This window comes from Salmo salar, chromosome 04 (genome assembly GCF_965601325.2).
Source record: "Salmo salar chromosome 04, fSalSal1, whole genome shotgun sequence".
Classification (NCBI taxonomy): domain Eukaryota; kingdom Metazoa; phylum Chordata; class Actinopteri; order Salmoniformes; family Salmonidae; genus Salmo; species Salmo salar.
The window spans coordinates 8652482-8673866 of record NC_138294.1 but is presented as its reverse complement, the minus strand read 5'-3'; the positions used below and the strand labels follow the sequence as shown (position 1 = coordinate 8673866).

Below are 21385 nucleotides of genomic sequence, written 5' to 3'. Positions count from 1 at the left end.
CCCCCCAAAAAAAAGATATAGACGTACTATTGTAAAGTGGTTGTTCCACTGGATTATCATAAGGTGAATGCACCAATTTGTAAGTCACTCTGGATAAAAGTGTCTGCTAAATGACGTAAATATAAATGTAGGGATAATACAAGACCAAGAAACTGAGTGAGAACCTGGAATGTAGTTACAAGGTTGACAACTGTTGTCATTAGACAACATTTAAATATCATTAGTTTATTATAATTATAGAATTAAATTCAAACCAGTTCTAATTCTGTGTGTGTTTTATGTTGATCGTCCTGTTTGATTGACAGCTGTGGGCGTTGACTATTCCAGAAGGCACATATCGCTAGTCTCTAGTCAGGACTGGGCTGTCAGCAACATCAGGCTCATACTCTGTGCACCTGGGGAGGAAAAAGAATAACAGTATTTAGTGAAAATCCATGTATCCTTCCTAGCAACTAATCCAATGTGTAATGCAACATGCAAGCAACTACTAGCTATCTGGGGCCAATGTGTTCTGTCCATAGAATTAGAATAAATTGAGCAGACACACAGTAGCTCTGAAAATAATGTCCTTTTCTTGTGTGAAAGAGTCGGAATGTACGGAATTCTGAAGGGGCACAGAATTCTAATGCCATGATCAAACATTCAAATGGAATGTTGCTTAGAATGGGAACGTCTGTTGTCCTAGTTCTAATTCTATGCTACTGTCATTCTATTTACCTTCTGTACTATTACATCACTGAGCAGGACCTCTTTACTGGCCTGGCAGTCTCTCCTGTTGGCATAGTAAAGGTGGGACAGAAACGGGACAGAGTTTAGGGAGAATCTACTATATGTTGGCCACAGTAGGTATTGTATTATATGTGGTATTGGTCGGGGTCTTACATTTGTTTCTTATCCTAATTAATTATATTATAAAAATGAAACATGTCCCTGTTGTTTGTGACCAAAGGGCCCTTTACTCAAAGAAAACAAGCAATATATTTATCTAAATTGTCTGCCTTTTCCTAACTCTAAATGTATGTAAAAACAACAAAAAAGAACTATACTAAAAATCCCACATAAGAAATAGAGTGTAGAGATCTGACTTACCTTCCACCTTGGCTTCCTCCACTCCCTCTGCGGTCAGCTCCACAGGCCAATCGGTGGCACGCTCCTCTGCGGTCACCTCCACTGCCTCACCAACTGACTCCACACCAGCAGGGGGAGCCTCTAATTCCACCACAGATGCAGCCTCTACAACCTCCACGGGGGTGACTGCCACAGCAGCCTCAACTGGGGGAGCCTCAGAAGCTGGGGCTTCACATTGGTGGCATGAAGTGAAGAGGGCCTCCTTGACTTCCTCAGCCGGGGCTGCCTCTGCCTCCACAACATCCAGGGCTGAGGCTGCTGCCAGCATTGCCGCCTCCACGACGAGCCCCTCATCCTCAGACACTTGGGCTGTCTCCACAGCCTCCTTTGCCGCTGCCGCTTCCTCCGCTGCTGGGGCTTCCTCCGCTGCTGGGGCTTCCTCCGCTGCTGGGGCTTCCTCCGCTGCTGGGGCTTCCTCCGCTACTGGGGCTTCCTCCGCTACTGGGGCTTCCTCCGCTACTGGGGCTTCCTCCACTGGGGCAGCATCCTCTACTACTGCTACCTCTTCGGCTGCAGGTACCTCTGCCTCAACTGGCGCTGACTCTTCGACTGGGGCAGCCTCTTCTGGGGAAAATTCCTCTACTGCTGGTGCTTCTACTATTGGTCCCTCCTTGGCAGAAGCCTCAGGTACTTCCACAGCGGCAGAAGCCTCAGCCACAGGTACTTCCACAGCGGCAGAAGCCTCAGGTACTTCCACAGCGGCAGAAGCCTCAGGTACTTCCACAGCGGCAGAAGCCTCAGGTACTTCCACAGCGGCAGAAGCCTCAGGTACTTCCACAGCGGCAGAAGCCTCAGCCACAGGTACTTCCACAGCGGCAGGGAGCTCTGGGGCCTCTAGGGGAAGTGCAGCCGTCTCCTCCTCTACGGCGACCGGAACTACTTCCTCTGGCTCAGGGGTCGCCTCAGTAACCACTTCCTCTGTGGCATCAGGGGCAGCAACAACAGCCTCCTCTTCTGGTTCTTCAGTTTCCACGACAGCTGCTTCTGCAGCTGATGCTTCTACTGCCACTTCCACCTCCACAGATACTACTTCCTGCTCTACCTTAGCTTTAGGAACCTCCAGGGATTCTAGAATGTCCTCAGCGGGAGCGAGCAAGGGTTCTTCAGTCCGGTCTTCTAGGTGTTGGACGGCGGGCATGAGCCTCCTCTCGGCTACCGAGGCAGCAGCGATCTCAGAGCTGGCCAGGAGCTTCATGGAGGCAGACGTGATGTCAGACACAGCATCTAAAAAGAGAAGCAACAGTCATGTCAGTCTTGCAAGAAAGACAAAAAGGATGCCTGTATATTGCAGACACACTTTGGTGAGCTTTTCAGAAAAGTATATGCAAAAATATTGTATATACAAAAGGATGGAGCAGATCAGCAGATACCATACTAAATCAGTCATAACCTACATAAAGTAACCATGTTAGATGTGGGTGATAGTGTTATTATTACAACAGATACCATACTAAATCAGTAATAACCTACATAGTAACCATGTTAGATGTGGGTGAGTTATTGTATTACAGCAGTCTAGTATTTTCTTCCAGAGAATCACATATTGGCAGGTTATCAACTCTATGGACATCAACTAATCTAAACTTGAGTTTATGTAAGGAAAAAGGTATCGTACTGTAATGGTATCTATGTAGGCCTGTACCACGGTCTTACCAACAGCCTACATACTGATAGGGTCATTTAATTACAGATATCAAATCATGTGTGAAGTAATAACATTCAATCTTTATAAAAGTAATTAAAACATTGTTTACCGTCTACTGTACTTACCTTCCATTCACCTCAGGGCTCAGGATGACATACCTTGACATCATTCCGCCGTGGGGGGCACGTGACCATCTGGGGGGGGGGGGGGGGAGGGGTCTAACACATGGGACTAGTCCAGCAGCCATGTCATGCCCCTTGTCTGTGTAGTGTGGATAAAAACCTGGAGGTTTGTTGATAAAGACCCTACTACAGGCTGGAATGTTATGACTGATAAACACTCCACTTCAGGAGTAGCAAACCGTGTACGGATCCATTTAGTTCTCTGAACTGTTCCTTCAATCCAGTTCCTGGTGGTGTTTGGATGTGCACAGGGCCCAAGGCCATTGGACAGTGTTGATCAACTGCTGGCAGTCTGACTGCCTGGTATATGTGCACTACTTTAACCAGCCGACAAATTCAACTAGAAAACAATTCATGCCAAGTACCATAATACTAAACGCATCATAAAGACAAAGCATAAAAAAGGTGAATGTTATTTAATAACTAATCATGGTTTAGTGTTTTTACATTTGCTTTGATGTTGTAAAACCTGTAGAGCCAGACCTGTCAAACCAATCTGCTGCTGTGTCTTCAGACCAGTTTGTACCAGTTCTGGGTTGAAAGCCTGACAGGCACAGAGACTAGACAATTCTGAAATCTGGTACAAGATGTCTATGCTTTACTAAAAGATCACACACAGCTACATAAAACCCTTCAGTACACATGGGAGCATGAACATGGCATTGAGGCACCTGATAGATGATCATAAAAATAATATCCAACTGCTACCAAAACTCATGACTAAACTAAAAGCAATGTACGGTCATGGGTATGTCTAGACTAGAGGAGTTCTGGATGGGTGGGTGTGGGAACTATAGGTTCTACATAACTGGTAAATATTTAACAAAACCTGCCTTTCCATAATGTGTAGGTTAGGCTTAGATATTGATTTTAAAACATTTTTTCCTGGAAAACTTATCATTTGTTCTGTTCAGGAACTCTGACCTAAAATGCAAATGTGTTGTAAAAAAAAGCTGTCAAATCTGAAATGGTAATTTCTATTTGGATAAAAACGTTAGACAAACGCAGCAATAGTGTTTATTACACACGTGAGGGTAATACAATAGAAGAAATGGACCATAGAAGTAACTGACAACGTCTTTATTGAAGGACTTCAGCTTCCTGATTTACTTCTTCACTGATACTTTACAAAACATTTCCTTAAAAGTTGTCAACAATGGCGCATTATTAGTTGGCCCATGGCGATCATCTCCAGACAGTACAACATTTCCAATGTCGATGGATTGGAGATCAATAGAACAGTAGTGTTGAAGTGAGATTGTTGGGTTATTATAAAATGTTCCCTTAATGTTTACCTTTCACAGTTAGGAAATAAAAAGACAGACTTGTAACAGCATCGGCGCAAGCAAATAAACAAAACGGCTTGGACTTTTTGAAGTTCTATTGAGAGATGGTGAATGATTGGTTGGCTAAAGGGGAAAAAAACACTTAGTGTGACAGTATTAGTAGTAGAATGTATGTCTGCATCACAAATGGCACCCTATTCTCTATAAAGCGCACTAGTTTTAACCAAGGCCAATAGGCCACACCATAGGGCTCTGGTGAAACGTAAGCGCACTATAGAGCCCAGCGTCATCCGGGTTAGGGGAGGGTTTGGCCGGGGTAGGCCGTCATTGTAAATAAGAATTTGTTCTTAACTGACTTGCCTAGTTAAATAAAGGTTACATACAGGGAATCATTTGGGATGCAGCCTGGGGGCATCGTCCTGGACAGCTTCATTACATCATGTAAGTCTTGGCTGGTTTGTGTGTCAGTCACCGTGGTTACAAGGCAAACTTGAGTGTTGGTTGATTAAACTAGTAGTGGACTCGTCTAGATAAAACGGTCCACTAGGTGCTCCACTAGGAGGTAAGGCAGGTAAAGGACAAATTCACTACTACAGTTTGTTAAGTGAGGTTTGAAGTTCAAGGTAGAGGCTCAGGTTCTGTAAACAACAGGTATTTAAAAAAGGTGCATTTTAGTGGAAGTCACTTCCCACCAAGCACTTATCCAAGACCCGCTTTTAATTAAACAATTCCTAGGGCTGCAACAGGCCGCGCCCCTCTTTCCACGGTTATGGTTCCAGGACAGGGCCACAAATTCTTTGTATAAACACTTGTTTAAAATACATGCTGCTTACTGTGGTTTCAAATGATGAATAGCTACACATCTCCAGGATGAACCAATAATTGAAAAGATTAGAAATGGCTTTCAAATGTTTTTATAAAAGTGTACCAGAGTTAGGGGGGGGGGGAGAAACAAACTACTCATCTCCTACAGCATTGCGGTCTGTATCATCCAATCACAGAGCAGAATACAAGTCATGTGGTTTGTTAGCGAACACATGATGGTACGCGATAGCTGTAGTATCTTCCAATCACAGAGCAGATCCAAGTCACGTCATCTGTTCGGTGCCACATCATGTGGCGCTAACAGATCACATGACTTCTACCTGCTCTGTGATTGGACGATACAGACCGCGAGGCGCCATGGTTAGTGTAGGCTTTGGTGCTCTTTGAAACAAACTGACAGCACAAACAAGATTTCTCAGAGGTTTAAACATTCATAACCGATGGACACTACATCAACATAAGAAATTGTTTCGCAATCTCGGTTGAAAATAGAACGTCTACGTTGCACAGTAATATTGATAATATTTGATACCACTACGGGTTTTGAGGGTTGAGAATCCACTTCTGGAACCACTGGTTGCAGCCCTATGTTCTCAGCATTGGGGGCAAGGGGGAACTGATCCCTTATCTGTGCTTGGTGGGGGCAGACTTCTCCCTGGCACAGTGTCTAGGATGTGATGAGAAGGATCAGACAGAGATGATGTCATAAAGAGATCAGCGAAGACACAGAGAACCAACTGATCCAATTGTTCCCCAAAGTTCCAATCACTGGGAGTTCCATTTGGGCACTGGAACACTGAGCTTTATGAAATCACCGACTAATCCTTCTAGAGCTTATCCTAGGGAGAGGTGTGAGCAGCACTTAGAGGAGAGAGAGCAGGAAGGAGGAAGGAGATAGCAGGTTTTTGGTCACATTTCACAATAAGATGCCGTTCAAAAAGCAATTCAAATGCTTCTCCGACTAGTATATTTATTATTTGCATAATAACCATTTAACCTGCTTGAAGTGCTTATCGTGTCGAGGTTCATAACACTACCTTACTTTAATCTGAATTTGGAGCACGTTCAACGCATCGTCAAAATGGGAGTGCAAACTTGATTTAAAGCCAAGATAACACTGACATTATCTAGAAATCCTAAATCCATCTTGAATCTTTACATTAGAATTGTCCAAAAATGGCACCCTATTTCCTATATAGTGATGTACTACTGTTGACCAGAGCCTATAGGTCCTATATAGGGAATAGGGTGCATTTCAAAGGCACATAGGTTTGGGGGTCAGGACAACATGTACCATCATGAATCCAATATCTCCCTTTACATCCCCTTTAACACCTAGGAACTCCTCAGAAAAACAGAGCCAGGAGTTTACCCCAACAACCATGATCCGACCAGAAAAAAAACTCCTGTCCCCAGTGATAAATACGACCATATTGCTTGACAAATAGACCGGTATTAATAAAAACCTGAAACAGCTCTGTATTTACCCCTGGTTATAGCTCTGCTGTAAAGGAGTCAGAATGAGAAGAGACAGCTGTCCCCATCACCATGACATCATACCTAACTGAAGTGTTCTTTAACAGAACATAGTCCACCTCCTGCTTCTTATTGTAACATGTGCTAGTAGATAGGGGGCTGTGATCCAAAAAGGCACCCTACTCCATACGTAGGGCGCTACTTTAGACCAGGAAAAGTAGCACACTACACAGGGAATAGGGTGTAGCTGGGGCCTGTGGGGGGGGGGGGGGGGGTCAGGTTTAGGGTTGGGAGGGGGGGGGTAGTAGTAAGAGGGACACACCACAGCTAAACCCACCCCTCTAGGTTGACCTTTCACCTCTGACCCCTTATGCTGCCACCTCGGCGGCAGGGGCAGCTTCTGCCTCAGGGGCGGTGGAAGCAGTCTCAGCCACTACTTCGGCCACAACTTCCTCACCGGCGGCCTCCACGGCGTCAGGAGCCGCCTCCACGGCGTCAGGAGCCGCCTCCACGGCGTCAGGAGCCGCCTGAGCCGCCTCCACGGCGTCAGGAGCCGCCTCCACGGCGTCAGGAGCCGCCTCCACGGCGTCAGGAGCCGCCTCCACGGCGTCAGGAGCCGCCTCCACGGCGTCAGGAGCCGCCTCTGCGACAGCCTCCGGGGCAGCTTCTTCCGTAACCACGGCGACTTCCACTGCGGGCACCTCAACTGCGACGACCTCTGGTTCCACAGCAACCTCTGCAACCGCCTCTACGACAGCAACGGATTCGGCTGTGACCTCTGCCACGACTTCCTCTGCTGCTGCAGGCACCTCCTCGATGGCGGCTGTCTCAGCGACCACCTCGGCTAACACCTCTGCTTCTACTGGTGCCGGTTCTTCTGGGGATTCTACTTCCTCTGCTGCTGGTGCTGCTTCTGGAAGGAGATGGAGCGAGAGAGAGAAGTGGAATAGAGAGAAAGGTCGGGAGGGATGAGAACGTGTCCTCCTTATAGGGTTTAGTCCAATTCCAACATCAATCCCCTAAAGACAGATTCTAAATTGTACCATGCGGTCTGGTCCTGGGTCTAACATATCCTGATCAGAAAGAAAAGGATAGGTGGATCCAATATGGAGAGAAATACTAAGTTAAGTTTAAACTGCTTTCAGTTTTAGTCCTCTGCTAAGCAGTGTTAACTACCTTTTAATGTGTGACGCAGTTTGACTTTTGAACCCTCTGGAAACCCCTGAGGCGTACACTACGAATGTAGCTAGACGTACTCAGGCTTTTCTGAAATTAGCTAGCATCAGTTAGCTTCACATTCCAGCTCAGGCTTTTTCCATGTTACTTAGGTAGATATTGATTGTGCACCCGTCACTTCCTCCAGCCTGCTCAAGCCAGGCTTGTAACTACATAGCTAGTCGAACACCGAACTCGTCATTAACAATTCTAAAACATCAATCCATGTGCCAGAGTGTCACATTTTCATTTTTGACTAAATCAAATTGAAACAAAAAATAGTCACCCTGCAATTTCAGCAGACGATGGTGTGGAATGGACTATTAGAAGTACAGTCTCTCACACATTGTTTCTTCTGTGTTATTAGTCCTTTCCCACCCAGTCCCATGATAAAATCATTGTATTAGGAAAGTTGCACCACATGTGAAGTTTCAAATGCTTCCAGTCACTAAATGTTTTTTTGTCATATGTATTTGATTACAATTTTTAACACAAGAACAGTTGATTAATAAAATGTTGAGTCAGTCGTCTTCCTCAAATATGGAGAATAAAGAGATGATCCACTCAGAGGGAGGAAGTCTAATTGGAACGGTCCTCAACTCAGGGCTTTAACACTTCATTCAGGATCAGTATAGTTCGCCTGCCTGGTGCAAGTTACTTCTAAAGGATTCATTGGCATAGAAATGTAGCTGGTTAAAAAGGTGAGCCACAGTCATGTCTGAGTTGAACTCAGAGTTGACCAAAGACGACTCACACCACATTCGTCGTTTAGGGCTCCGACCAGGTCGGTGACACCTGCTCAGCTGTAAAGGGCCCCTGTGGCTTTGAAAAACCGTCAAATCCCTATTCCTTGATTACGCTCCCTCAAAGGTCATTGGAGGTCAGAGGGGCAGGACCTCGGATCCTTTCCTCCAATGTGCTTTGAGAGAGCGGCGAGGAATAGTGGAATCTAGGATGGGATCTAGACATCCCAAGATGCACCCCATTTCCCTACATAGGGCTCTGGTCAAAAGTAGTGCACTATGGGCCCTGGTCAAACATGGTGCAGTAAATAGGGAATAGGGTGCCTCTTGGGACACACTCCCAGCCAGAGGGATCAGCTGGAGCAGGGTTAAGGTCAAGGTTAACTAGGCTTAACTGAAATCAGCTGGTTTTATTAACAAACCATTATAATAGGTAACAAGGATAATCAACTGATTAGCCAGTGGTCTGTATTGGTATTTAAACTGGCCCCTGAGTAGTTAAAGATCCAGACACATTCTGTTGTAGAAGTATACCCAAGTACACGAACAAGGATAAGATCTCAACTAATTAGCCAGGAATGACAGCAGCAGCCTCAACTTGTTTTAAACTGTGTAATTAAGAAGACGAGGAACTTGGGGTCAGGTACTTTGGGCGATATCGCTGTGACAGACGAAGCAACGAGCAAACATAACATGCAGTCAGGACAGAAAAAAAAGAACAAGCTTTCTGGAATACACCAAAAGATATGCAAATGTAGAACATAAAAAGACCAACAGGAAGATATGAAGGAAATGAATGAGTTCCCATGGCTTAGTCTGAAATGTGTGGAGAGTAAACAATACTACTGAGTAAAAAGGGCAATAATAAGCAAGAAAATCTCCTAGATGGACACCGGTAAGAACATCTTTGATCAAAGCTCAACATTACCCTTTCCTTTTAACGTGTGCCCAGCTTATGTAGCTATTTTAGAAACAGGTAAAGGAGAGTTCAGAATGCTTAAAGGGGCAGGGGTAGAGTTTGTTGAATACGTGTAGGCCAGGTGTAGAAATCCAAGTTAGTTATTGAAAGTTTGTTGGCTAGCAATTTCAAAATGGCTACCAGTGCCAGGTGTGTCGGGGGAGGTGTAGAATTTAATTTAAAGTTAATGTGATTGAATAGTGAAGCCTACAAAATGGCGGCTCCCACCACCACAAAGGTATGAAATGGCAGTTTGTTACGCTTTGTTCTGACAGGCAGTTATAAGATGTTTCATGCCAGGTATGACTAGAGCAGTGTCTCAAATGGCACTCTATTCCCCATCACCACAGCGCCGGACAGACAGGATCTGCTAAAGCATTCAAGCTACATTTTTCACAGGCACGCTAAAAGACTTCCAAAAAGAACTCCCCCTCTGCCTCGCCTGTAACACAAAAAGAAAAAATGACATCCATTGTCTATATATAGGTTTAGGGTTTGTCTACACACCGTATGGCCACTAGTGTACTAAGGATGGGTGAATGTAGGTAGGAACAGAAAACTAGACTCTACATGAACCAATCAGAGCTCCCAGCGACACTATGTGAACCAAGGAGCTTAGCCCAACAACAGACCAATCAGGCGATCTGGGCACAGGGCCCGGGAACCCCAACAGGTCAATTCATCACTGACAGAAATCAGCCCTGACAGTCTAGATTAATCACATTCAGGGTGATCATTCCACCATGCTGGCATGTCGGTGGCAGCGCCAAAACAGGGTCCATGCCAAATGAAAACATTTGGCTAGGCTTAGCGTGGACAAAAACATTATTGTCATGGTTTCAACGTTCTGATGAGACATTCCTTCTCCAACTGACACTACAACTCTGGCCATTCTTGTCCATTATGATGAGGAATTCTGGAATACTGAGAGTATAAATTCTACAACTCCCCTAGGACTCTACATTCTATGGTTCTAAATTCTATGGTTCATGTCTTTTGGTAGAATGTCAAAAGTGTGGATCAATGGAGTGTGTGGCAGTGCAGACAGTAGGCTACTTAGTACTCACCCTTGGGCCTCGAGTTCATCTCGGCGAGTCTGTCATTGTACCGCTCACTGTCACCATTCACAGTCTTGTAAGCCTGAATGGAACAGACAGAGGTTGGAGGGACACGCCAAACTAAAAGAACACAGAAAGGGAATCTAGCTGCATTTCAAAATGGCTGCCTTGAACTGAAAGTTGAGAACCTGAATCCTCTTCCCTCAGCTCTAGTAAGTAACAGTGTAGTGTTAAATAAAGCAGTGGACTAAGCGAACGTCCTTGCCAACAGTTGTCTGTAGAACTGGTATAACGGTCTTTAAAAAGCACCACTGCTGCGGTAAGGGTTCTCCATGACAACAGTTACCACAAGGCTATAAAGTGAGCTCCAAAAGTATTGGGACAGTGACACATTTGTTGTTGTTTTGGCTCTGTACTCCTGCACTTTAATGCAAATGACATGAGGTTAAAATGCAGACTGTCAGCTTTGGAGGGTATTTTCATCCATACCTGGTGAACCATTTAGAAATTAACACTTTTTGTACATAGTCCCCCCCCCCCCATTTTAGGGGACCAAAAGTTGAGAGAGAATTTCACTTGTATGAGTGTTAAAAGTAGTCAAAAGTGTAGTATTTGGTCCCATTTTCAGAGCACGAAACGACTACTTTGTTTTGGTTGTGTTCCAGATTATTTTGTGCTCAATAGAAATAAAATGGTAAATAATGTGTCATTTTTGAGTCACTTATAAATAAGAATAAAATATTATATAGTAACGTGGATGCTACCATGATTACGGACAATCCTGAATGAAACGTGAATAATGATGAGTGAGAAAGTAACAACAATATCATACCGCCAAGACATTACAATTACAGGGGGAGGTTAGCATTTATTTGGGAGGGTATGATATTTGTGCGTGAGAGAATTATAGAGCAGGTGTTTAACTGAAGCATAGCCTACCTGTGTATTTTTCCTAGTTGAGGCGAGTGCTGTTGAGTTTCAGCCACATAAGAGAAAAAATGTTGTGGGGTTTTCATCCTACAGTAACGTAATACTATGCTATTATATTGGGTCCTGTAGAATACTATCATTATGTGATCTTGCAGACATTCCGTTTTGATCAAACTTTATTAAAACGACCACCATTCACCAGAGTAGCCTGTTCTCTACAGGTAGAGAGTCAAGGACAGAATAAACACGAGCAGAACGTGAAACCATCTTTAGTCCGGAGGAAAAACGGTCAGAGAAAAGTTGGGGTCCGCAGCCACTCCTCACATTGTTCCCTAACCAAACCACTGGCCTGGGGTCATGTGTCCTAATGTTTATGCATTGTTCCCTAACCAAACCACTGGCCTGGGATCATGTGTCCTAATGTTTATGCATTGTTCCCTAACCAAACCACTGGCCTGGGGTCATGTGTCCTAATGTTTATGCATTGTTCCCTAACCAAACCACTGGCCTGGGGTCATGTGTCCTAATGTTTATGCATTGTTCCCTAACCAAACCACTGGCCTGGGGTCATGTGTCCTAATGTTTATGCATTGGATTAAAGTGTGGAAAACTGATCTGGGAAGAGTAAGGAAAAATCAATAAGCTTGAAATTAAAGTAAACTATATAGCATGCTTAATTCACATTAACCTCCAGGAACAGACTTCAGATCAGTGTGCGCTCTCCAGATCACCTTAACCATTATGGGAGGAAACAAACTGACCTAAGATCAGTGTCTAGGGTGATACTCAAATAGTAGAATACGGTTCTGAGTAGGTGGTGTCCTTCAGGCACAAATCTGATCTAGGATCAGCATATACTGCCCAGACCTTACCCTTTAACATTAGGTACACACACAACCGATCTTGAATCAGTACTTACGTAGACTACAGCGGCAGTGAGGCCTCCTCCACACAGAACAGCGTACGCCACGTTGGTGGCAGAGCCACCGGGGATCCCGACGGACATCTGCCGCACTGGAACCACTGGAAGGAGACACAGTGGAGAAGGGGACATGGTTAGGGGACGGACCAGAAGAGAGAGCTACCAAAGACTGGATAATTAAGATCTCATGAAGGCGGTTTACCAGTTTACCAAAAATGGTCAAGGTTCCTGTCTGTGAAAGATTCTTCAAAGTAGCAGCCACCACCGTAAAGCATGGAGGAGGTGTGATGGTGATTTGCTGGTGACACCGATTTATTTAGATTTCAAGGCACACTTAACCAGCGATAGGCCATCCCTTCTGGTTGGCGCTTAATGGGACCATCATTTGTTTTTCAACAGGACAATGACCCAACACACCTCCAGGCTGCATAAGGGCTGTTTGACCAAGAAGGAGAGTGATGGAGTGCTGCATCAGATGACCTGGCCTCCACAATCACCCGACCTCAACCCAATTGAGATGGTTTGGGATGAGTTGGACCGCAGAGTGAAGGAAAAGCAGCCAACAAGTGCTCAGTATATGTGAGAACTCCAAGACTGTTGGAAAACATTCCTCATAAAGCTGGTTGAGAGAAAGCCAAGAGTGTGCAAAGCTATGATCAATATATATATTCAGATTTGTTTAACACTTTTTTGGTTACTACATGATTCCATGTGTGTTATTTTATAGTTTTGATGTCTTCACTATTATACAATGTAGAAAATAATAGAAATAAAGAAAAACCCTTGAATGAGTCAGTGTCCAAACCTATGACTGGTACTGTAGATACAGAGGGAGATATACATATATACAAACTATAAAACATGTAAATATATGAATAGAAAGCAAGTTGTACACTTTTCGTTCATCTACCCAGACAGTAAGGAAGATGCTAGTTTTGCATTGGACAGATGACCATACCATGGCAATGGACCCACTATGATTTCTGTATGGGCCCTATTGATCAGTTTCTTGCATTGTCAATCTATGCATATCTAATGTTATCCTCCATCATGGTCAACATTGTCCTACAACAGGGCCTGGGTTCATCCTGTCCTGTCCAGCCATCTTCTTTCCACTCAGGGCATCAGTGGTGTTCTGGTACCATGGCAACAAGCCTCTATCCCTCTTAATCGCGTTACACAAGAAAGACACAGTAGCACCATTCATTTGACACAGCAGAGCAGAGGCAGCGGAAAGTGTTAGCATAAGCCAAGCTAAACGCGACGAGCCAGCCAATCCCAGTCCATCCTACCAAGCTAAACACGACGAGCCAGCCAATCCCAGTCCATCCTACCAAGCTAAACACGACGAGCCAACCAATCCCAGTCCATCCTACCAAGCTAAACACGACGAGCCAGCCAATCCCAGTCCATCCTACCAAGCTAAACACGACGAGCCAACCAATCCCAGTCCATCCTACCAAGCTAAACACGACGAGCCAGCCAATCCCAGTCCATCCTACCAAGCTAAACACGACGAGCCAACCAATCCCAGTCCATCCTACCAAGCTAAACACGACGAGCCAGCCAATCCCAGTCCATCCTACCAAGCTAAACGCGACGAGCCAACCAATCCCAGTCCATCCTACCAAGCTAAACGCGATTAGCCAGCCAATCCCAGTCCATCCTACCAAGCTAAACACGACGAGCCAACCAATCCCAGTCCATCCTACCAAGCTAAACGCGACTAGCCAACCTATCCCAGTCCATCCTACCAAGCTAAACACGACGAGCCAGCCAATCCCAGTCCATCCTACCAAGCTAAACACGACGAGCCAGCCAATCCCAGTCCATCCTACCAAGCTAAACACGACTAGCCAACCTATCCCAGTCCATCCTACCAAGCTAAACGCGACTAGCCAACCTATCCCAGTCCAACCTAGTCCAGACCTGGGTTCAAATAATACCTGAAATAATTTCAAGAAGTTTCTGTTGATTGAGCTTGCCTGGCTTAATGGACCAACAGACGGACCAAACCCCACCCTTCTGGTGCTCCTAAAAGCCTAAAGCAAAAGCTCAAAAGGTATGTTAAAGATTTCAAATAGTGTTTGAACGCAGATCTATTCTAGTCCTTGTTTTATGCCTGATACTGTGTTTGATTGGACAACCCCCAATAAACATGTCCTGCTTTCTAAACCCCTCCCCATCTAAACACATTTCATTTGGGTTAATGTCAATTGAATCTTTGCCAATAGCATAGTGCTGATGTAAAATCACTGTCAGACTGTGGGACACTGAATCATCTTCACAGAACCATCATATTAACGACACTAAAGAAAGACCCAAATGCAGCAATAGAGATTTGAGATAAGACCATAAATCTCCATAATGGGTTGTTATTGTTGTTGTGTGGGTGGCATGGTCCACATGGCCAGTAGGGCTGGGTGGATAGCAGGAGCCTAGTCTTCAGTAAACAGACTGCCAGGGTTGACAGGATTGGCTCTCCTCAGGCTAAATAGCCTGATCCTATCAACACTGGCAATGGTTGTGCATTTAGAACACAGACATAAATAAAACCTCGTCCTTCCTGGACCAAAGATCCTCTCCTCTGCTACACCGTCACCCAAACACTCCCTAAAATCACACACAGAACACATACACACAACCAGTCAATCACACACCATAGAAACGGCACAGCCCCACGACATAAAACCAGTCAACTACACAGGAAAACGTGGCCGTGTTCCACTGTGTAGTTCTGCCTGTTAATCCATTAGAGACTAGTAAAGGACTGCTATAGACTACTGTCTACATTCAGCCCTGAGTACAAAACACCAGGAATATAACTGTACCGTGGTGGTGTACAGGGGACTAGGTTCAAAGTTCAACATGTGTCCCAGAATGCAAAGGTCTGGCAGAGGGGCGCCTACAGGGCAAAACAAGAGAGACACTTTCTATAAGTGGTGCCTCTGTGGTGTGTGCTCATGAGGTGTGTATGTTTCCGCACCTCTGTCTCTGGGTGAGTGTGTGAGAATCATGTGTTCTATAAGAGGTGTGTGTGTGTGTTCACCTGTCTCTGGCTGAGAGAATGTGTGTTCACCTGTCTCTGGCTGAGAGAGAGAGTGTGTGTGTGTGTGTGTGTGTGTGTGTGTGTGTGTGTGTGTGTGTGTGTGTGTGTGTGTGTAGAGCAGCCCAGGCTGCAGTAAGGGAACAATGTACAGAAGGGAGATCTCCACCCCTGTTCCTTCCATGTAAAGAGTATCACATTTCATCCTGCAGCTCTGCAGAGAACACATGTACCCTACCATGCTGACTACTCATCTACCCCCTGATAGAGGTCAACAGAACCACATGTATCCTACCATGCTGACTACTCATCCCCCCCCTGATAGAGGTCAACAGAACCACATGTATCCTACCATGCTGACTACTCATCTACCCCCCCCCCCCTGATAGAGGTCAACAGAACCACATGTATCCTACCATGCTGACTACTCATCTACCCCCTGATAGAGGTCAACAGAACCACATGTATCCTACCATGCTGACTACTCATCTACCCCCCCTGATAGAGGTCAACAGAACCACATGTATCCTACCATGCTGACTACTCATCTACCCCCCTGATAGAGGTCAGCAGAACCACATGTACCCTACCATGCTGACTACTCATCTACCCCCTGATAGAGGTCAACAGAACCACATGTACCCTACCATGCTGACTACTCATCTACCCCCTGATAGAGGTCAACAGAACCACATGTACCCTACCATGCTGACTACTCATCTACCCCCTGATAGAGGTCAACAGAACCACATGTACCCTACCATGCTGACTACTCATCTACCCCCCTGATAGAGGTCAACAGAACCACATGTACCCTACCATGCTGACTACTCATCTACCCCCCAGATAGAGGTCAACAGAACCACATGTACCCTACCATGCTGACTACTCATCTACCCCCCCGATAGAGGTCAACAGAACCACATGTACCCTATCATGCTGACTACTCATCTACCCCCTGATAGAGGTCAACAGAACCACATGTACCCTACCATGCTGACTACTCATCTACCCCCTGATAGAGGTCAACAGAACCACATGTACCCTACCATGCTGACTACTCATCTACCCCCTGATAGAGGTCAACAGAACCACATGTATCCTACCATGCTGACTACTCATCTACCCCCTGATAGAGGTCAACAGAACCACATGTACCCTACCATGCTGACTACTCATCTACCCCCTGATAGAGGTCAACAGAACCACATGTACCCTACCATGCTGACTACTCATCTACCCCCTGATAGAGGTCAACAGAACCACATGTATCCTACCATGCTGACTACTCATCTACCCCCTGATAGAGGTCAACAGAACCACATGTACCCTACCATGCTGACTACATCTACCCCCCCTTGATAGAGGTCAACAGAACCACATGTACCCTACCATGCTGACTACTCATCTACCCCCTGATAGAGGTCAACAGAACCACATGTATCCTACCATGCTGACTACTCATCTACCCCCTGATATAGGTCAACAGAACCACATGTATCCTACCATGCTGACTACTCATCTACCCCCTGATAGAGGTCAACAGAACCACATGTATCCTACCATGCTGACTACTCATCTACCCCCTGATAGAGGTCAACAGAACCACATGTATCCTACCATGCTGACTACTCATCTACCCCCTGATAGAGGTCAACAGAACGACATGTATCCTACCATGCTGACTACTCATCTACCCCCTGATAGAGGTCAACAGAACCACATGTATCCTACCATGCTGACTACTCATCTACCCCCTGATAGAGGTCAACAGAACGACATGTACCACTTCAGTGAGCTGATCAGATACACACAAGTCTTATCAGCTCCATAGATAACCGAAGCAACTTACATAACATCCCAGAACTCAGACCAATAGTGTTGTGCTTCACACACACACGGGGGCGGCAGGTAGCCTGGTGGTAGTCTAGTGGTTGGAGTGTTGGGCCAGTAACCAGCAGGTAGCCTGGTGGTAGTCTAGTGGTTAGAGTGTTGGGCCAGTAACCAGCAGGTAGCCTGGTGGTAGTCTAGTGGTTAGAGTGTTGGGCCAGTAACCAGCAGGTAGCCTGGTGGTAGTCTAGTGGTTCGAGTGTTGGGCCAGTAACCAGCAGGTAGCCTGGTGGTAGTCTAGTGGTTAGAGTGTTGGGCCAGTAACCAGCAGGTAGCCTGGTGGTAGTCTAGTGGTTAGAGTGTTGGGCCAGTAACCAGCAGGTAGCCTGGTGGTAGTCTAGTGGTTAGAGTGTTGGGCCAGTAACCAGCAGGTAGCCTGGTGGTAGTCTAGTGGTTAGAGTGTTGGGCCAGTAACCAGCAGGTAGCCTGGTGGTAGTCTAGTGGTTAGAGTGTTGGGCCAGTAACCAGCAGGTAGCCTGGTGGTAGTCTAGTGGTTAGAGTGTTGGGCCAGTAACCAGCAGGTAGCCTGGTGGTAGTCTAGTGGTTAGAGTGTTGGGTCAGTAACCAGCAGGTAGCCTGGTGGTAGTCTAGTGGTTAGAGTGTTGGGCCAGTAACCAGCAGGTAGCCTGGTGGTAGTCTAGTGGTTAGAGTGTTGGGCCAGTAACCAGCAGGTAGCCTGGTGGTAGTCTAGTGGTTAGAGTGTTGGGCCAGTAACCAGCAGGTAGCCTGGTGGTAGTCTAGTGGTTAGAGTGTTGGGCCAGTAACCAGCAGGTAGCCTGGTGGTAGTCTAGTGGTTAGAGTGTTGGGCCAGTAACCAGCAGGTAGCCTGGTGGTAGTCTAGTGGTTAGAGTGTTGGGCCAGTAACCAGCAGGTAGCCTAGTGGTTAGAGTGTTGGGCCAGTAACCAGCAGGTAGCCTAGTGGTTAGAGTGTTGGGCCAGTAACCAGCAGGTAGCCTGGTGGTAGTCTAGTGGTTAGAGTGTTGGGCCAGTAACCAGCAGGTAGCCTAGTGGTTAGAGTGTTGGGCCAGTAACCAGCAGGTAGCCTAGTGGTTAGAGTGTTGGGCCAGTAACCAGCAGGTAGCCTAGTGGTTAGAGTGTTGGGCCAGTAACCAGCAGGTAGCCTAGTGGGCTAGTAACCGAAAGGTTGCTAGAGCTAATCCCTGAGCTGACAAGGTAAACATCTGTTGTTCCGACCCTGAACAAGGCAGTTAACCCACTGTTACCTAGACCGTCATTGTAAATAAGAATTTGTTCTTAACTGACTTGCCTTAAATAAAAGGTTCAATAAAAACACACCACCTTTTACAGAGGCCATTTAGCAGACTGTGGTCCAGAGAGACACAGTCAATACATTCAACTAAAGTTGGACAAGACAAATCCCAAGTCATTGCCAGTGAAACGTTCCTCAGAAAACACAGCCATCAGTTGTTAGCAGACGTTGATCCTGGTTGACCCAGAGCTACTCCGCTGCTCTCTCTAATCCCATCACACAGCAAGTCAGTTCCTGTCTGTTCCTGTCTGTTCCTGTCTGTTCCTGTCTGTTCCTGTCTGTTCCTGTCTGTTCCTGTGAAGGCCCAGTTATTTATACAGGTAGCTAGGTACTAATCAGTTAAGCTGAGCTGGAGGTCAGACGAGTCACAGACACACGTGATCCCAGTTTCCTCCCTGACAGCCAGTCATGGAACAGAACCACCGATTCCTTCCAACTGAATAGAGACCATTCACACCAGTGGCACACACACACACACACACACACACACACACAGGACTATACATGCATGAAGAAATGCCCGCCCCCTACGTAGGCCCGAAGCCTAACCATGAGGCCCATCTGCCCTAGACATAGACCTAGTAAAGACTGACTAGTGATCAATACATCATTAGTCAGCTAAATATAATCCAGAGCAGGGTGTGCAGAAATACACAGAGGATAAAGCTGTTACAATGCATGTCTATGCTTCTAGCTATAGATCAGGGGGAATATACATCTATACATCCTAGTGTCAAAACATGGAGAGGATGGAGAGGCTCTAACATTTAGAAAACAGGAAATTAAACCAACACGGTTCAGATCTCCCTCAGGGCAAATTCCTTACGCAACAAAGAAAATAGGGATTGTAGTTCCGGAATGAAGCCAGACTAGAACTAGTCTATCGATGAAGCTCGGGCATGGGAAAGTAGCTACACTAAAAACACAACCAAAATCCATTCTTCCCCTTGCTTTCACTCAAACACACACAAAGCTATTAACCAAACAATAACATTTCTCTCTCCCTGACAAAACGCTCTGATGAGTCTGGGGAGAATGAATACAACATCACGATCAATTTGGATTATAGAGTGACGTCTCTGCAGAACTCGACAGGTCAAATTCAAGTAGGGCTGCTATAGGCTAATCCAATTATCTACACACACACACAACCCCCATCCTATACACGCGCTACCGTCACACGTGAAGAATATCCATAGGACATCATATAGGCGACAACATCTCCACTTAGCCTTAAAAAAAAATACGATTTAGGGGATATATCTGATATTAAATACATGCACTTGATGCTTGGATGTTACATAACACCGATTATGTAGTCGTTCTGGACGGGGATGCGCTGTTTCGTAACTAAATAGTGCAGAACTGCATGTTCTAATCTCTGTGGACATGGACACACCTCCCCAACGGAAAAGGGGTGTGTTGCCCCAACAAGCGCTCAGCAATAATGTAAAGCTGAAATGATTATATGTAACTTTTCTTGCAATGTTTTTCAATAAACTAGTAAAGAATGATACCGTGGATCATCCTGGAATGAATAAAGTACATAAATGTCGCGCAATTTGAAGGAAACTGCATTGATTGAAAAATCCTGAAATATTGTATACAAAATTCAGACAATCCAAATGTAAAAGAAATCAAGCTCAACTGTTTACACAGACGGTCATTAAAACCCACTGTAATTGCATTGACCTTCGCGTAAATCCCCACATCACGCACGCGTGACGCGTCAGCTAGGATGCAACAAACGCTTCATATAAAAATGCCCCAAACAAATACAATATACTCCATCAAATTGAACCACTTCTAATCCACTCACCATTTCTGGATAGGGGTAGCGCGACTGTCATTCGTGCCAGGAGCCCCAGTCTCTGCCAAGCCGATCTACAGAAAAACATTTCTGATCAAATCCAGGATCTAGTGTACAGTGTGTGTGGTGGTACAGGAGTCTTGCTGGATGACTGAGGAGAGACCAGCTGTGATCACGCAACTACAGACTGCGCTCGTTAGACTGGAGGCAGAGAATTCACCAAAGAGAGCAAACCAACCCCCCGCCTCTTTATAAACGTCATCCTCGACAGGTCAAAGGTTGATTTGACATGACACGTGGTTTTTGGGGAATAAACAAAATAAACATTTTGAACATCATGTTCAAGGGGTTCTATATGGATTTCAGAGAAATATTCTGGAAGTTTTGTGGTGGATTTTGTTATGCGTAAATGAGAATGGCAGACCAGATCTCGTTCAGGCATAAATGTTAGCTTGTTCAACTGGTATAGTACCATGGAGATGCCAGAAATACAGGCGGATCTTTATCAAAGTACAGTATGCATATTGTGGTATTATTTCATATAATAACTTCTGCATAAGTCTAACTACCATAATAAAACCATATTACCATAGCCCTATTCGATAAGTGCCTGTCGGATTCCCAGAGCATCTCATTCCCCCCAACTACTATGTATAAATGGATTAGTTAGGCCTCTCCTGCAGCTTGGAAGGACATGTACACTGATCAAAAATATAAACGCAGCATGTAAAGTGTTGGTCCCATGTTTCATAAACTGAAATAAAAAATCCCTGACATTTTTAGGAGTATTTCTGTCTGTAGTAAAGCCCTTTTGTGGGGAAAAACTCATTCTGATTGGTGCAGCCTGGGTCCCCAGAGGGTGGCCCTGGCTGCCAAGTGGGTTGGCCTATGCCCTCCAAGAACCACCCATGGCTGCGCCCCTGCCTAGTCGTGTGAAATCCATACATTAGGGCCTTATTTATTTCATTTGGCTGATTTCCTTATATGAACTGTAACTCAGT

General features: G+C 45.5%; 2 protein-coding genes across 5 annotated transcripts; both read right to left on the bottom strand.

The window, feature by feature from the left end:
• Window positions 1-8: 8 nt before the first annotated feature.
• On the bottom strand, window positions 9-2954 carry LOC106602106 (uncharacterized). 2 transcript variants are annotated; one of them, XM_014194575.3, is made up of 3 exons: window positions 1090-2954; window positions 718-772; window positions 9-395 (listed from the first exon to the last, which is right to left on the bottom strand). In XM_014194575.3, exons 1-2 carry the CDS (start codon window positions 2321-2323, stop codon window positions 729-731), a joined length of 1278 nt encoding a protein of 425 aa, XP_014050050.3. In that variant the 5' UTR covers window positions 2324-2954; the 3' UTR covers window positions 9-395; window positions 718-728. The 2 variants fall into 2 exon arrangements, with proteins under 2 accessions (XP_014050050.3, XP_014050051.3); XM_014194576.3 differs by lacking the exon at window positions 718-772.
• A 1066-nt stretch (window positions 2955-4020) lies between these two features.
• LOC123742377 (uncharacterized) lies at window positions 4021-20617 on the bottom strand. 3 transcript variants are annotated; one of them, XM_082974054.1, is made up of 4 exons: window positions 20394-20617; window positions 12366-12469; window positions 10526-10598; window positions 4021-7455 (listed from the first exon to the last, which is right to left on the bottom strand). In XM_082974054.1, exons 1-4 carry the CDS (start codon window positions 20470-20472, stop codon window positions 6911-6913), a joined length of 801 nt encoding a protein of 266 aa, XP_082830180.1. In that variant the 5' UTR covers window positions 20473-20617; the 3' UTR covers window positions 4021-6910. The 3 variants fall into 3 exon arrangements, with proteins under 3 accessions (XP_082830180.1, XP_082830181.1, XP_082830182.1); XM_082974055.1 differs by having other exon boundaries at window positions 4021-7452; XM_082974056.1 differs by having other exon boundaries at window positions 4021-7449.
• Between the last annotated feature and the right edge of the window lie 768 nt (window positions 20618-21385).

Excerpts from the sequence above, each read along its gene's own strand:
- LOC106602106 (XM_014194575.3), bottom strand. The coding sequence starts at position 2,323 with ATGAAGCTCCTGGCCAGCTCTGAGATCGCTGCTGCCTCGGTAGCCGAG. Across the intron at positions 773-1,089 it reads GGAGGAAGCCAAGGTGGAAG|GAGAGACTGCCAGGCCAGTA; the intron begins GTAAGTCAGATC and ends CTATGCCAACAG.
- LOC123742377 (XM_082974054.1), bottom strand. The coding sequence starts at position 20,472 with ATGTTTTTCTGTAGATCGGCTTGGCAGAGACTGGGGCTCCTGGCACGA. Across the intron at positions 12,470-20,393 it reads GCTACCCCTATCCAGAAATG|TGGTTCCAGTGCGGCAGATG; the intron begins GTGAGTGGATTA and ends GTCTCCTTCCAG. Across the intron at positions 7,456-10,525 it reads GATGAACTCGAGGCCCAAGG|AAGCAGCACCAGCAGCAGAG; the intron begins GTGAGTACTAAG and ends ATCTCCTTCCAG.